This window comes from Neopelma chrysocephalum, unplaced genomic scaffold (genome assembly GCF_003984885.1).
Source record: "Neopelma chrysocephalum unplaced genomic scaffold, ASM398488v2 Primary Assembly neopelma1_23, whole genome shotgun sequence".
Lineage (NCBI taxonomy): Eukaryota > Metazoa > Chordata > Aves > Passeriformes > Pipridae > Neopelma > Neopelma chrysocephalum.
The window spans coordinates 883,056-895,071 of NW_020897691.1; the positions used below are offsets into that span (position 1 = coordinate 883,056).

Genomic DNA, 12,016 nt, shown 5'->3' on the forward strand with positions numbered 1-12,016 from the left:
TGCCAGGGGAACTATTTCGGGCGGCAGTGCCCCTCTTCGAAGCCTTTACGCAATAAACCGTACAGGACTAGGCCCCCGAGAGGGGCGCCGGGGACCGCGGATAGGCAGGGCAGAGCGCTGCGAGGCTGCGGCTCGAACGCGGGGGCATTTCGGTCGGGCCGTGGCCTAATGTCAGCGAGCGGGAACTGGCGCGCGGATGGCTCCCAGCCCCGAGCGGGGTCAGTGTGCCGGAGCTGCGTGTCGGTGAATCCGCTGCCGGGCAGGAATACACCAGAAGGGCGGCGGGCCCCGCTGTGCTCGGCCGGGCATTTACGGTAACAGGGTCGTTACGGTAGCGCGGGAGGGCCTACGTGCGCGGGGGCGGGGCGGGGCGGCGCGCGCGCGGCGGCGGTGGTGCGTGCGCGGCCCCGCGAGGCGCGTCTCCCTCGCGAGCTCGCGGTGAAAGGATTTGGCGCCAGGCGGGTCCCGCTCCGCAGCTCCCGCAGCCGCCGCAGCCGCACAGGCCCCCCGCGCCTCCCGCCCGCTCCCACCGCCCGCCAGGGCACCCATACACCGCAGGCACAGCCAGAGTCGCCCGCCCGTCCCTGACCGCCGCCGCCCGCGCGCCGCCCAGGGACCGAGCCGCCAGCGCCGCCGCCATGAGCTGCTCGCCCGTGAACGTGAAGAAGCTGAAGGTGTCGGAGCTGAAGGAGGAGCTGAAAAAGCGGCGCCTGTCCGACAAGGGCCTCAAGGCCGAGCTCATGGAGCGGCTCCAGGCCGCGCTTGACCAGGAGGAGGCCGGCGGGGGCGGCCCCGCCAGCGGCGCGGCCGAGCCCGGCAACGGCAGCGTGGAGGGGGAGGCGGCCGAGAGCGGCGGGGGCGCCGCGCAGCTCCGCCAAGGGGGAGGCCCTGGCCAGGCCGCGGCCTCCGCCATGGAGGACGACGACGAGGAAGGGCTGGAGGCCGCTGATGGCGACGCCATGGAGCTGGGCGAAGAGAACGGCGAGCGGGCGGGGGCCGGGGGCGGCCCCATGGAGGAGGAGGCGGGCGGCGAGGAGGAGGAAGAGGAGGAGGAGGAGGATGAGAACGGCGACGACCAGGGATTCCAGGAGGGGGAGGACGAGCTGGCCGACGAGGAGGAGGCCGTGGCCGGAGACGCCAACGGGCACGGCGACCAGCAGCCGCCGCAGCCCCAGCAGCCGCAGCAGCCCCCACCGCTCCTCCCACCGCGCGGCGCCGCCGCCGCCAAGGAGGCCCCAGGCAAGAGCGCCGGGGGCGCCTCGGGGCCCGCCGCGGCCGCCGCCTCCGGCCCGGCGGGCCCCGCCAAGCAACAGCAGCAGCAGCAGAAGAAAGCGGAAGGCGGCAGCGGCCGCCCTGGGGCTCAGGGCGCCGGGGGTGAGTGAGCGCGGTGGGGGCGGGGGGGGGGGATTAATCCCGTCCCCCCCCCCCCATGGGGGGGGGGGCCCGCACGGGTGTGAGGGGGGGGGGCGGCTTGCGGGGCGCGCGCGGGAGGACGTTGGAGGCCCCGCGCCTCGTGCGGCCCCGGCGGGGGGGCCGGGCGGGGGGAGGGGCCGGGGGGGAGGGGCGGCGGAGGGGCCACTGGGGCGCGCTGTGCATTGTGCGCCGAGGGGCGCGCGGCGCGCGTGACGTCACTTCCGGGCTAGGCGCACGGGATGGCGCTGGGAAGGCCCGGCGGTACAATGGAGGCGGGAGGAGGAGGAGGAATTCCTGCCCTGGGGCTCCCGCCTGCGGCCCGCCGGGAGGAGGCGCAGTCGTGCGGGTCGCGCCGTGCCCTTGCGAGCGGCCGGGAATGTCCCGCTGTCCCCGCGGGGGGGAGGATGGGGATGCGGCGTCGTGGCGGGTCCGGATTTTTTTTGGTCCTGTTATTTTTTTTATTTTATTTTTCTGGCTTTTCCGTGGGGATCTTAACATCGACGGCCGTACCGGCTGCTGCGTGGTGTAGTGGCCCCTTCCGTCTGCTAAATCACTTCTGACCCACGACAAGTTTTGAGTCTCCCGAGAAAATTCGAGATACGGGGTTTTATCTTAATAAAAAAGCAAAACTCCTTTTTAGGCTATTGTTTTTCTTATGCTGTAGATTCTTGCAATTTACAAGCTTATAATCCTCAGATTTTATTCCTAATTTAATTAAAACTTAAAATAATTAAAATGAATAATTCATTTTGTTACAGGAGATGGTAAAATGGAACAAAAACCTGGTGAGAAGAAGAGGGGAGTGAAAAGACCACGTGAGGACCATGGCCGTGGATATTTTGAATACATTGAGGAAAATAAGTATAGCAGGTAAACAGACTTGATGCTGGGCAGCATTTTGTGAATGAGGAGAAGCAAAGTACCGGAGTGTCTATTTTAACATTGTGAAAATATGTGTAGCTTTATTATCTTTTGTTTGGTCTTTGTTTTATCAGGGCCAAGTCCCCTCAACCACCTGTTGAAGAAGAAGATGAACATTTTGATGACACAGTGGTTTGTCTTGATACTTGTGAGTAAACATGCTTTCCTTTGCTCTGGAAAGATGTGGTGTTATATTTTTCATCTTAATGCCACACTTTCTGAAATGCAGGGAGAATACATTTGTTGACTTTCATTACCAGGTAACTGAAAAAAAAAAGAAATTGTGTTTCTACCCATTTTCAATGTACAGAGATCAGAAGGATATGCAAGTATATTAGCAGCAGTAAGCTTGTTTTCCTACAAAGTCTCTGGTGACAGAATTCTGTGAAGAAATCTTAACCAAAACTCTTACATAGTATGGAAGCTTGGGTGGCCAAATGTAGAGTGAACATAGAACACCCTGAAAACAGCTTGAGAAAATAGTTTTCCAACACTTCTGCTTCAGAAAGCTTTAGAGAGTCAGTAGTGTAAGTGGTTACAATAGTATGGTTGGTGAAGTGAGCTTCCTGCGTAACTTGCACTATATATGTACCAAGCAGTGGGGTGTTCTTTCACATCTTCTGAGAAATTGAACAAAATCTGGTAAGGCCTCCTGAAAAGTGACCCATTTATGCAGCGTGGGAGTTTATGGGGTTGGGTGGTGATATGTGTAAGTGGGAAGACAGAGAGAATTGGTCGGTAGAGTGTAGACATTGACAAGTACCTGCAAATGGGTTTTTTTGAGACAGATTATAAACATTACTATTACTGGGATGTACTGTAAGAGCAAAGTTGACATTTGTATTCTTGAGGGTAAGTATAAGAACTTAGTGCAATGTTAGAAAACTGGAATAAGTAGTGCTTGAACTTGTTGGATTCTTAAAGTGCCATGGAAGGAAAGCTTAACTTCTGGCATTATCTGACATATTTGTTAGTAGTTCCAGTTTTTTTTTTCCCACAACAAATGCTTTGAAGTGGAAGGCAGTATTAGTTTACAGCCACGTAAACTGCTGAATATGCCATCCTTGACATTTTGGTAACTAAATCTCAAGTTTCTGTCTGCTAACCTGGTGAGTAGCCATCTCTGTGGGAGCTTTGAATTTTCCCAATGACTGATAAATGGCTGCTGTTAATTATTACTATTTCTAGTAATAATAATAATTCCTAGTGAAAAGTTTTCTTACTGGACAAACTTTGTGATTTAAAGTGTTAACAGACTGTTTGGAGATAAGATTCCAATGTAGCTTAAAGACTGAATAGGTATTATCTTTTCTGGACCATAGTGATCCAGACATATAAGAGGTTTAGCCCACTCTTAAGTACCTTTTATTTCCCATGTCTTAAAAAAAAGCTGTAATTTGAAATTCTATTGTCATTTCCTGTTCTATAAGTAACGTGCAAAGGTGGGTTTCTTCTGTGTGATTTTATCTGGTTTTCACACAACAAATAAAAGTTAGAAAACACTTGGAAAACAAATACTGTTGCAATTGGGGATGGTTGTATGCAAACAAAAAATCTTGTGCATGAGAGTTGCCAGTAATACAGGGCAGATTGCAGTTGGTGTGCTCAGGCAGCATGCAGGTTTTACGCTAGAGCAGAACTTGCTATTTGCTCCTTCAGCTTTCTTGTAACTATCAAATAGGTTTGGAGCTTCATCTATGGATTCCTTGTTCTGGGGAATTAAAGTGCTCTATGCTGCACCCCATCTTACCATTTGGCATTGTCATTCTGAAATCTATTAAAAGATTCATTAGCAATTTGATGGTGTTCAGCTCTGAAGGTACCTGTAAAACCAAGGTTTCACTTAAGCTCTTAGAGTGATAGGTGAATTCATAGTGTAGGTCTTGTTTTTGGCCTGAAGTAGTTCTCAGGCTAAGCACAGAGAGTGTTTGAATTAAACACTTGTATTTTAATTGGCTTAATCTAATGGGACTCGCTAGTGTATTGTATTAACTAGAGGCTGTTTTCAGTATTCAAAAGTACTTGTGTTCATGTTTACTTCTTAGCAGCCCTTAATTTTGGGGGTGAGCAGTAAGACTACTTCAAAAACAGGTGTTTAGCACATACTACCAAGAGCATGGTGCAGATTGCTCTATATTGGCAGAAATAGGTAACCAACAAAGAAGACTCAGGTAGATAAGGTGAAATTCAGGGGCTTTTAAGCAGATGGAAAAAATACAGGGGAAATGGGTGACAAAAGTGAAGATAACACCTTGAAAAATTGCTCTTGTTAGCTAGTTTTTTTTAAGACTTTATGCTGAGCTTCAGCCTGTGCCTCCATCTAGGCATATGTTTAGTTGCGAGTTGCTTTTCTGAAAGCTGATGAGTACTTGCTGGCATTTTGTCTTGAATATCACCTTTGAAAGCTGACATCACCTTTAATGCATACAATTGGACACCTGTATGTTATTTTGTAACCAGAGTAAACAGAATGATTTTTATGTTAACAGATAACTGTGACCTGCATTTTAAAATCTCAAGAGACCGGTTTAGTGCTTCCTCTCTGACCATGGAAAGCTTTGCTTTCCTTTGGGCTGGAGGGAGAGCTTCCTATGGAGTTTCTAAAGGCAAAGTCTGCTTTGAGATGAAGGTGAGTTAAACTGATGCTTACAGGAGACTGTTTTGCATGCTTAAATATAATGTTGTTTATACTTGTCACATTTTTTGGACTAAGTTAAAACTACGTCATGTGAACAAGGCCTGGGAAGGCCTTGTCTTATGTGCCTGTGAAATGTTCTTGATAAAAGATGACTCAGTTTGCAAAACTGTTACCTCTTTAATAAGAACTTCCATTTTTCAACAAAAGAAACCCCAAACAAACAAAGCCTCCCAAAAAAACCCCAAAACCCTTCATTTTGTCTGAATGAGATCTTTGGTCTCATTTTTTAACCAAGAATTCTATTTGGCATCTCATGCATCAACACTTGAAGAATTTTTATACTCTGTAGTCAGAAGTTTGGTTGGACTTTTTGAAGAGTACAGAGAGCTTGACTTCTTTTTTAAAAAGGGGATATAAATTATCCCAGTAGTCCTTTCTGTTTCCACTTAGTCTTTGAGTTTGACCTGCTCTAGGTAGAGATTTGGGCTGGATGACCTCTAGAGGTCCCTTTCAACATGATTAACTCTGACTTGATGCATTGAATGTGAGTATTTAGAAGGTAGTTAAATTTTGAGAACAGAAGTTCTCCTGAAAGCTAAGAACAGCAAAGAGCAATCAGCCTTGTAATAAACTGATTTATCCAACTTGTGGATGGAAGAGTAACAAGAGCACAAAGCTTGAATTTTTTATTTTATTTTTCTTTACTTAAAACCATGTTAAAGGCTTCTTTGCATATGATGTGCCTGTGTATATAAATGCTTACTCTGTTCTCTTCCTGTAGTGCTTTGACATTAACTTCTTCCATGAGAACTGGGTAGTGATCCCGTTCTCCTTGCTGTTGCATGGAGTGATTTCTTTGTCTGTTGATACCTTTAACTTTGGGAGGCCAGTGAAGTGAAATTAATGTCACTATTGCCCTGTTCGCTTTCAAATCAGTTTGACCTGACTTAAATGATTGTGGAAGCTGGTAGGATACTGATGGGTTTTTCACTTGAATTTGGTGAAGTTAGTAAATGCGGTTAAGAAATAGCTGGTTGCCTACAGATTCCAGTGCTTTTAGGTGGTTTGTTGGGGGTTTTTTGTGTGTTGGGGTTTTTTTGTTTAAATCTGGTTATGTTGTTTGGAAGTTGGCAGTTTGCCCAGGAAGTCTGCTTACAGTGAAAAGGGATGAGTGTAATATTTGCCTCAGTCTATATAAAGCAATTTTTTTTATCCATTGCATGTTTTCTTAGCAAAGTAATTTACTGTTAATCCCAATTTTATGGCAGCTCTTTTGTTTTTTTTAAATATGTATACATCTTGTTTGTGATATTAATACAGTGTCAAAAGGACTTAAGGCTTTTGGCCACTGAGGGGGACTGCTTTGACAAAGTGATCAAGATATATGGTATCTTCAATCTTCATTGCTAGGTCAGGAGATAAAACTGTTTAGTCCTTGGCTTGTGGTTTCAGAATGTTTTATTTTCGCAGAAGGTGATTACTTAGACTTAGCAAAGATTTAACCAATGTGTAAAGGTTCCAAATACTACCTTTTGTGCTTCCATCTTGTTAATGTCTAATAAATATCACTTACCTTTTGCTGAATAATTTAAAAATAGGTTACAGAAAAGATTCCTGTTAAACACCTGTATACAAAAGATATTGACATACACGAAGTGCGAGTTGGCTGGTCACTGAACACAAGTGGAATGTTGCTTGGTAAGACTTAAATGTTTGATTGCATTTGAATTGTGTATGCTGAATATGGCTGAAGTTTTAAATCATCTTTTTCTGAAGCAGGGGGGACAAAGTTAGTGATTGTAATCTGTGTGTTCTGAAAAGTCTTTATTTGGTCCTAGTAATAAACTTCCTCACACCATGTCCTGTAAATGACTCAAATTAAGCCGTTAAGTATTCAGGCTGTAAGGAGTACATAATTTCAGAGCTAGTTCTTCCAGTGGTCATGTATGACTTGAGGAGAATGTTATCGAATACCTAACAAGATAAAGATTTCTCCTTTTCATGTAGTGTCATAAGTGGGAACAGAGGCAGCCCTTCTCCCTCCCCTTCTCTTTTTTCTTCGAGGGTGGGACACAGTGTAAGATTTAACCAGTGAAAAAAAATTCATGGATAACTCCATTATCATTCTTTTGGCCTGGGGGGGAAATCCTAATTTCTGAAAATAGTTGAAAAGAAAAAAGTACAACTTCATTAGATATATGGCAAATGGTCATAATAACATTGACAGCTCATACTTGTTGCTGAAACACATCTTTGTGGGAACTGTGTATGAGTTGGTATGTTCTGCATCAGCAACAGCTTTCTAGTTAAGTACTTAAGTTCCACCTGAGTGCTTATGTTTGACACTTCCTGTTAGCTTGTTCCTTGCAGCTTCATCCTCAGCTGTCGCATAGGCTGACTGTCTGCTAAACTCCCTTTAAAATGGGAGGGGTAAGTGCTACTGGGGACTAAATTCAGAAAGCCTTTCTGACTATGTTACAGCAGGTATACCAGTGCATAATGTGAGGTGTTCAGAGTTTAAAAATAGTTGCTCATGTCTTTATCTGGCAGTTCAGCTTTATTGTCAGGATGAATCTGGAACCAGCAGCATAAGGCTCTTAAAACTGGGATGAGGAAACACTGCTGTTCCATCTCAAGTGAGAGTATTCTTGAATAGAAAAATGAACTTGTGTAACTGTTTAAGGTCATAGTTTGTTTTGGCATTAATAAAAATATTCTGAACGGCAGCTTAGATAAATAGCTGTAAAGTGATTTATTTCTAAAAGATTAGGTGGGAATGCTTGTTTTTAATTAGTTTAAATTATTTCTTCAGGTGAAGAAGAATTTTCTTATGGGTATTCTCTAAAAGGAATAAAGACTTGCAATTGTGAGACTGAAGACTTTGGTGAGAAGTTTGATGAAAATGATGTGATTGGATGTTTTGCTGTAAGTTGTCACTTATTCAAGGATGTTTTTCCTCAAAAGAGAATATTTTTAGACTTCTTTGATGTGATAAGCAGTAAAGCAAATACTTAAAATCATGGGAGCAAGACAAGTTGTTTAACATAGGGAGATGGTAGAAGCAGCAGCTATTATCAACAGGGGCTGCTGCCAACATGATTTCGTATTCATAAACAAATGTCTTTAAAGCCTTTAACAAAAAAATCAGACCTTAAACAAGATGATCATTGGCAGTAACTCATTGTAAGAGAAAATTTGTTTTAGTTCGTTTATGATATAGCAGTGTTACAGGGGTTAAATGAATATAGTGAGTATAGTGAAGTGACTAATATAACTTCATAGAGTGAGGTAATTGTATCCAACCTGATGTTCTGTCTGAAAAACAGAATTTTGATGGTGATGAAGTGGAACTCTCATATTCCAAGAATGGACAAGAGCTTGGTGTTGCATTCAAAATAAGCAAGGAAGTTCTTGATGGGCGACCACTCTTTCCACATGTTCTCTGCCATAACTGTGCAGTTGAGTTTAACTTTGGTCAGAAGGAGGAACCTTACTTTCCTGTTCCTGAAGAGTATACCTTCATCCAGAAGGTCCCCCTGGAGGATAGGGTCCGAGGACCAAAGGGACCTGAGCAAAAGAAAGATTGTGAGGTAAGTTTCTTCTTGATAATCTCAAAGTTCTTGAGATGGATGGATGGCAGTGGTAGACTTAAACAGACTATTACACCACACTCTGACATTGTTTGGGAGCTTTAATACTTAGTATCCCATGACTGTTCGCTACCACCACCACCCCCTGACACTCCCACATTCCCTCTCAGTATTCATTAGGCTTTCTGGGCTAAGTTGCATACTAAAGAAAATCTTTGAACTAGTATCTCAGATATAGAACTTGTCATCATAGGTGGTCATGATGATTGGTTTGCCTGGGGCTGGCAAGACTACATGGGTTACCAAACACGCAGCAGCCAATCCTGGGAAATACAACATTCTTGGGACAAATACTATTATGGACAAAATGATGGTAAGTGAAAATACGACATTTGATTTCTTGATATATTAAAAACTTGGTGTAAATCCAAGGTGTTTGGCTGCTGTGGGATTCTTTTGTATCAAAGAAACTGGCTACGTGTTAGCTAGTGTCTGTTAAAAGACTTTTTGCCTTGCTGAGCTGCTCATTTGTATGTGGCACAGCAGAATTCTAAAGCTTTTTGTGGTAGTATATAAAAAATAGTCAGCTGTTGTTGACTCTTAACGTATTTCTATTTCTCTGTGTTACTGTTCTCAGAATAGAATGTTTAGCTGGAATTAGTATTGTGATGAGTATACCTTGAACTGAACTGTATTGATTTACCTAGAGTCTTTGTTTGTAAAGCTCTCTGTCTTATGGAGGCTTGAGAATTTCAGTTACGAGTTTGTAGCTACAGCCTTCAATTCAACAATCCATGAATTGAGATGGAGAACATTTAGCAAAGAAATTGTCAGCCACGTGTATCACGACTACTTTAACTCTGGAAAATCTCTCCATAGGTTGCAGGTTTTAAGCGTCAGATGGCAGACACTGGGAAACTTAACACACTGTTGCAGAGAGCTCCACAGTGTCTTGGGAAGTTCATTGAGATTGCAGCTCGTAAGAAGCGGAATTTCATTTTGGATCAGGTAGAAACTTCAGTGAAAAACGGTTAAGGAAATCTGTTATAGGCTGTAATGTAGTAATTAACTGGGATTAAAGTTACATTGTAATAGCAGTTTCACTTACTTACTACTCATGGGACACAAAGTTGAGATATTACTACAAATGCTTGTCTGAACTTCTCTGGATTTATGGGATGTGGGAGGAATAGTGATTTAACACATGGATATGAGTTCGTAACTTTGCATTGTGCAGCATCTTTATGTCCAGTTATTTGTAAACTTCATTGCAAGCTCTTGTAGAGGTGAAGTCTATACACCATAAGTTGACTTCCTTAACTCTTACAATGACAGCTACGTGTAGTAAGTTACTGCATTTTTTTCAGACAAATGTGTCTGCAGCTGCGCAGAGGAGAAAAATGTGCCTGTTTGCAGGCTTCCAGCGCAAAGCAGTTGTTGTTTGCCCAAAAGATGAAGACTACAAGCAAAGAACACAAAAGAAGGCAGAGGTGGAGGGAAAAGATCTTCCAGAGCATGCAGTTCTCAAAATGAAAGGCATGGAACATAATCCTATACTGTGTTTTAGGATGCTGACTATCTGTTTAAAGGATTAAGTAAACGTGAAGTCTAAAAAAAATCACTTTATCTTAAACAGTTGTACTTAAACAAAACTGGAAGACTATTGTAACTTGGTAGGATAACACTATATTGTGTTCCCTCTGCTGCAGTCCTTAACACTACTCAGTTATGCTGATACGCTTCATGCAGATGCACAAAGCTGTCTTGGCATAAAGTGCCCTATATGAGTGATATATTTGGCAGAAACTGGTATTCTGAGTGGAGGCTTATAAAAGAAAAGATACAGGCAGAATGTTTTTGAGGTTTGGAACAGTACTGGTAACTCCATGAAGACCTGTTTATTTCTTTTGTCACTGTTATATTTCCTAAATGCTCAAATTATGTAATTTTGTCCCTGTGCTTGAGGGAATGCAGGGGGTGGGAGGAAGAATGGGAGAAAGGTGGTTTAATTGTGGCTTTCATTGTAGCTGAATGTAGATGCTGAATACTCAGTGTTTTTGCAATTATAGGGAACTTCACACTGCCAGAGGTAGCAGAATGTTTTGATGAAATAATCTATGTAGAGTTGCAAAAAGAAGAAGCTCAGAAGCTTTTGGAACAGTATAAAGAAGAAAGTAAGAAAGCTCTTCCGCCAGAAAAGAAACAGAACACTGGCTCAAAGAAGAATAAGAAGAGCAATAAAAATCAATTTAATAGGGGTCAGAGAGGACGTGGAGGATTCAACATGCGGGGCAACTTCAGAGGAGGAGGTGAGCCTAAAAATAAGGCTGTGAATTCTGGAGGTTGCTGCTACTGAGGGGAAAAAAGGGTGTAGTACTTGCATCGCAGTTATTACTTAGTGGGAATCTTGCTTTCAATTTCAGCAAGTTTTAATGTTCTAGCGCAGAGTTAATTGTCCAGCTTAAATGAGAAAATTGTCAAAATCCTGGATTGCACTGTTGATTTTCAAGTAGGAAGTATGTAAGACCTGAAGTAACTCTCTCCCTGCAGTCCCTGGCAATCGTGGCGGATACAACAGAAGGGGAGGCAACATGCCTCAGCGAGGTGGTGGAGGTGGCGGTGGTGGCGGTGGCAGCAGCGGTGCAATCGGCTACCCGTATCCTCGCGGCCCTGTCTTTCCAAGCAGAGGTGGCTACTCAAACAGAGGAAACTATAACAGAGGTGGAATGCCCAACAGGGGGAACTACAACCAGGTGATGCTTGGGTGGGGAGGGGGGATTGACTGGGTGAACTACAGTACTTTGGATGAGGTTGTTTGAAAGGTTTGGCGGCTGTGAACAGCCACACACTTGGTTGTGGTGCTAAACCACTGCCACACTTGCAAGGCCTTTCCAGTTTAGTGCATGTGCGCAGGGCTCTGAATGCTGTGTAAGAGGTGCTGATGTGGATGTGGGGGTTCCATGTTAAGGCTGTACCTCTGTTGTTAAAAAACAAGATTTCTAGGGCATGTATGTGAAGGCTTGTGTTTGGGATTTTTTGTTTGTCACGTGTTCCCCCCTCTCTTCCTGACAGTAGTAGTAACTGTTGTTTGGCTTTAGGGTCAAGGTGTATCTTTATCAAATATTTAGGGAACTTTATGGAAATGACTCTGCATAGTCTTTGTCTTGGTGTCTGGTATCAAACACAACTAGTAAAGGTGCTAGCCTAGGTCTTACCTGGTGGAATATCAGTGGAATTCATGAAAAAAAAATTGGATTACTGAAAAGCCAGCAGATGGAGCCCAAGCCAGTAAACATGGCTCAGGTTTGCATAATACTGACAAACAGGAGAAATGAAATATTTTATCTACTAGTATCAGTCCCTTTGTTGTACCATAACTTCTATTTGAAGTTCTGTGGGTTAGCTCTTCTATTTTCAGTTGTGTGACCCATATCCTTTTGTCTGATCAGATAAC

At 44.2% G+C, this 12,016-nt stretch overlaps 1 protein-coding gene across 2 annotated transcripts in view; it reads left to right on the forward strand.

Annotated features, from left to right (window-relative positions):
• Positions 1–416: 416 nt before the first annotated feature.
• Positions 417–12,016, forward strand: part of HNRNPU (heterogeneous nuclear ribonucleoprotein U) — a 14,034-nt gene continuing 2,434 nt past the window's right edge. Inside the window, exons 1-13 of one of the 2 annotated variants that reach the window (XM_027683815.1) lie at positions 417–1,252; positions 1,295–1,374; positions 2,172–2,283; positions 2,409–2,482; positions 4,824–4,963; positions 6,571–6,670; positions 7,785–7,897; positions 8,299–8,562; positions 8,816–8,935; positions 9,442–9,570; positions 9,930–10,098; positions 10,632–10,871; positions 11,113–11,315. In XM_027683815.1, the coding sequence (XP_027539616.1) occupies positions 639–1,252; positions 1,295–1,374; positions 2,172–2,283; positions 2,409–2,482; positions 4,824–4,963; positions 6,571–6,670; positions 7,785–7,897; positions 8,299–8,562; positions 8,816–8,935; positions 9,442–9,570; positions 9,930–10,098; positions 10,632–10,871; positions 11,113–11,315 (2,358 nt within the window). In that variant the 5' untranslated portion in view covers positions 417–638. Of the gene's footprint in view, positions 1,375–2,171; positions 2,284–2,408; positions 2,483–4,823; positions 4,964–6,570; positions 6,671–7,784; positions 7,898–8,298; positions 8,563–8,815; positions 8,936–9,441; positions 9,571–9,929; positions 10,099–10,631; positions 10,872–11,112; positions 11,316–12,016 lie in introns of both variants that reach the window. The other variant, XM_027683804.1, reaches the window with a different exon arrangement.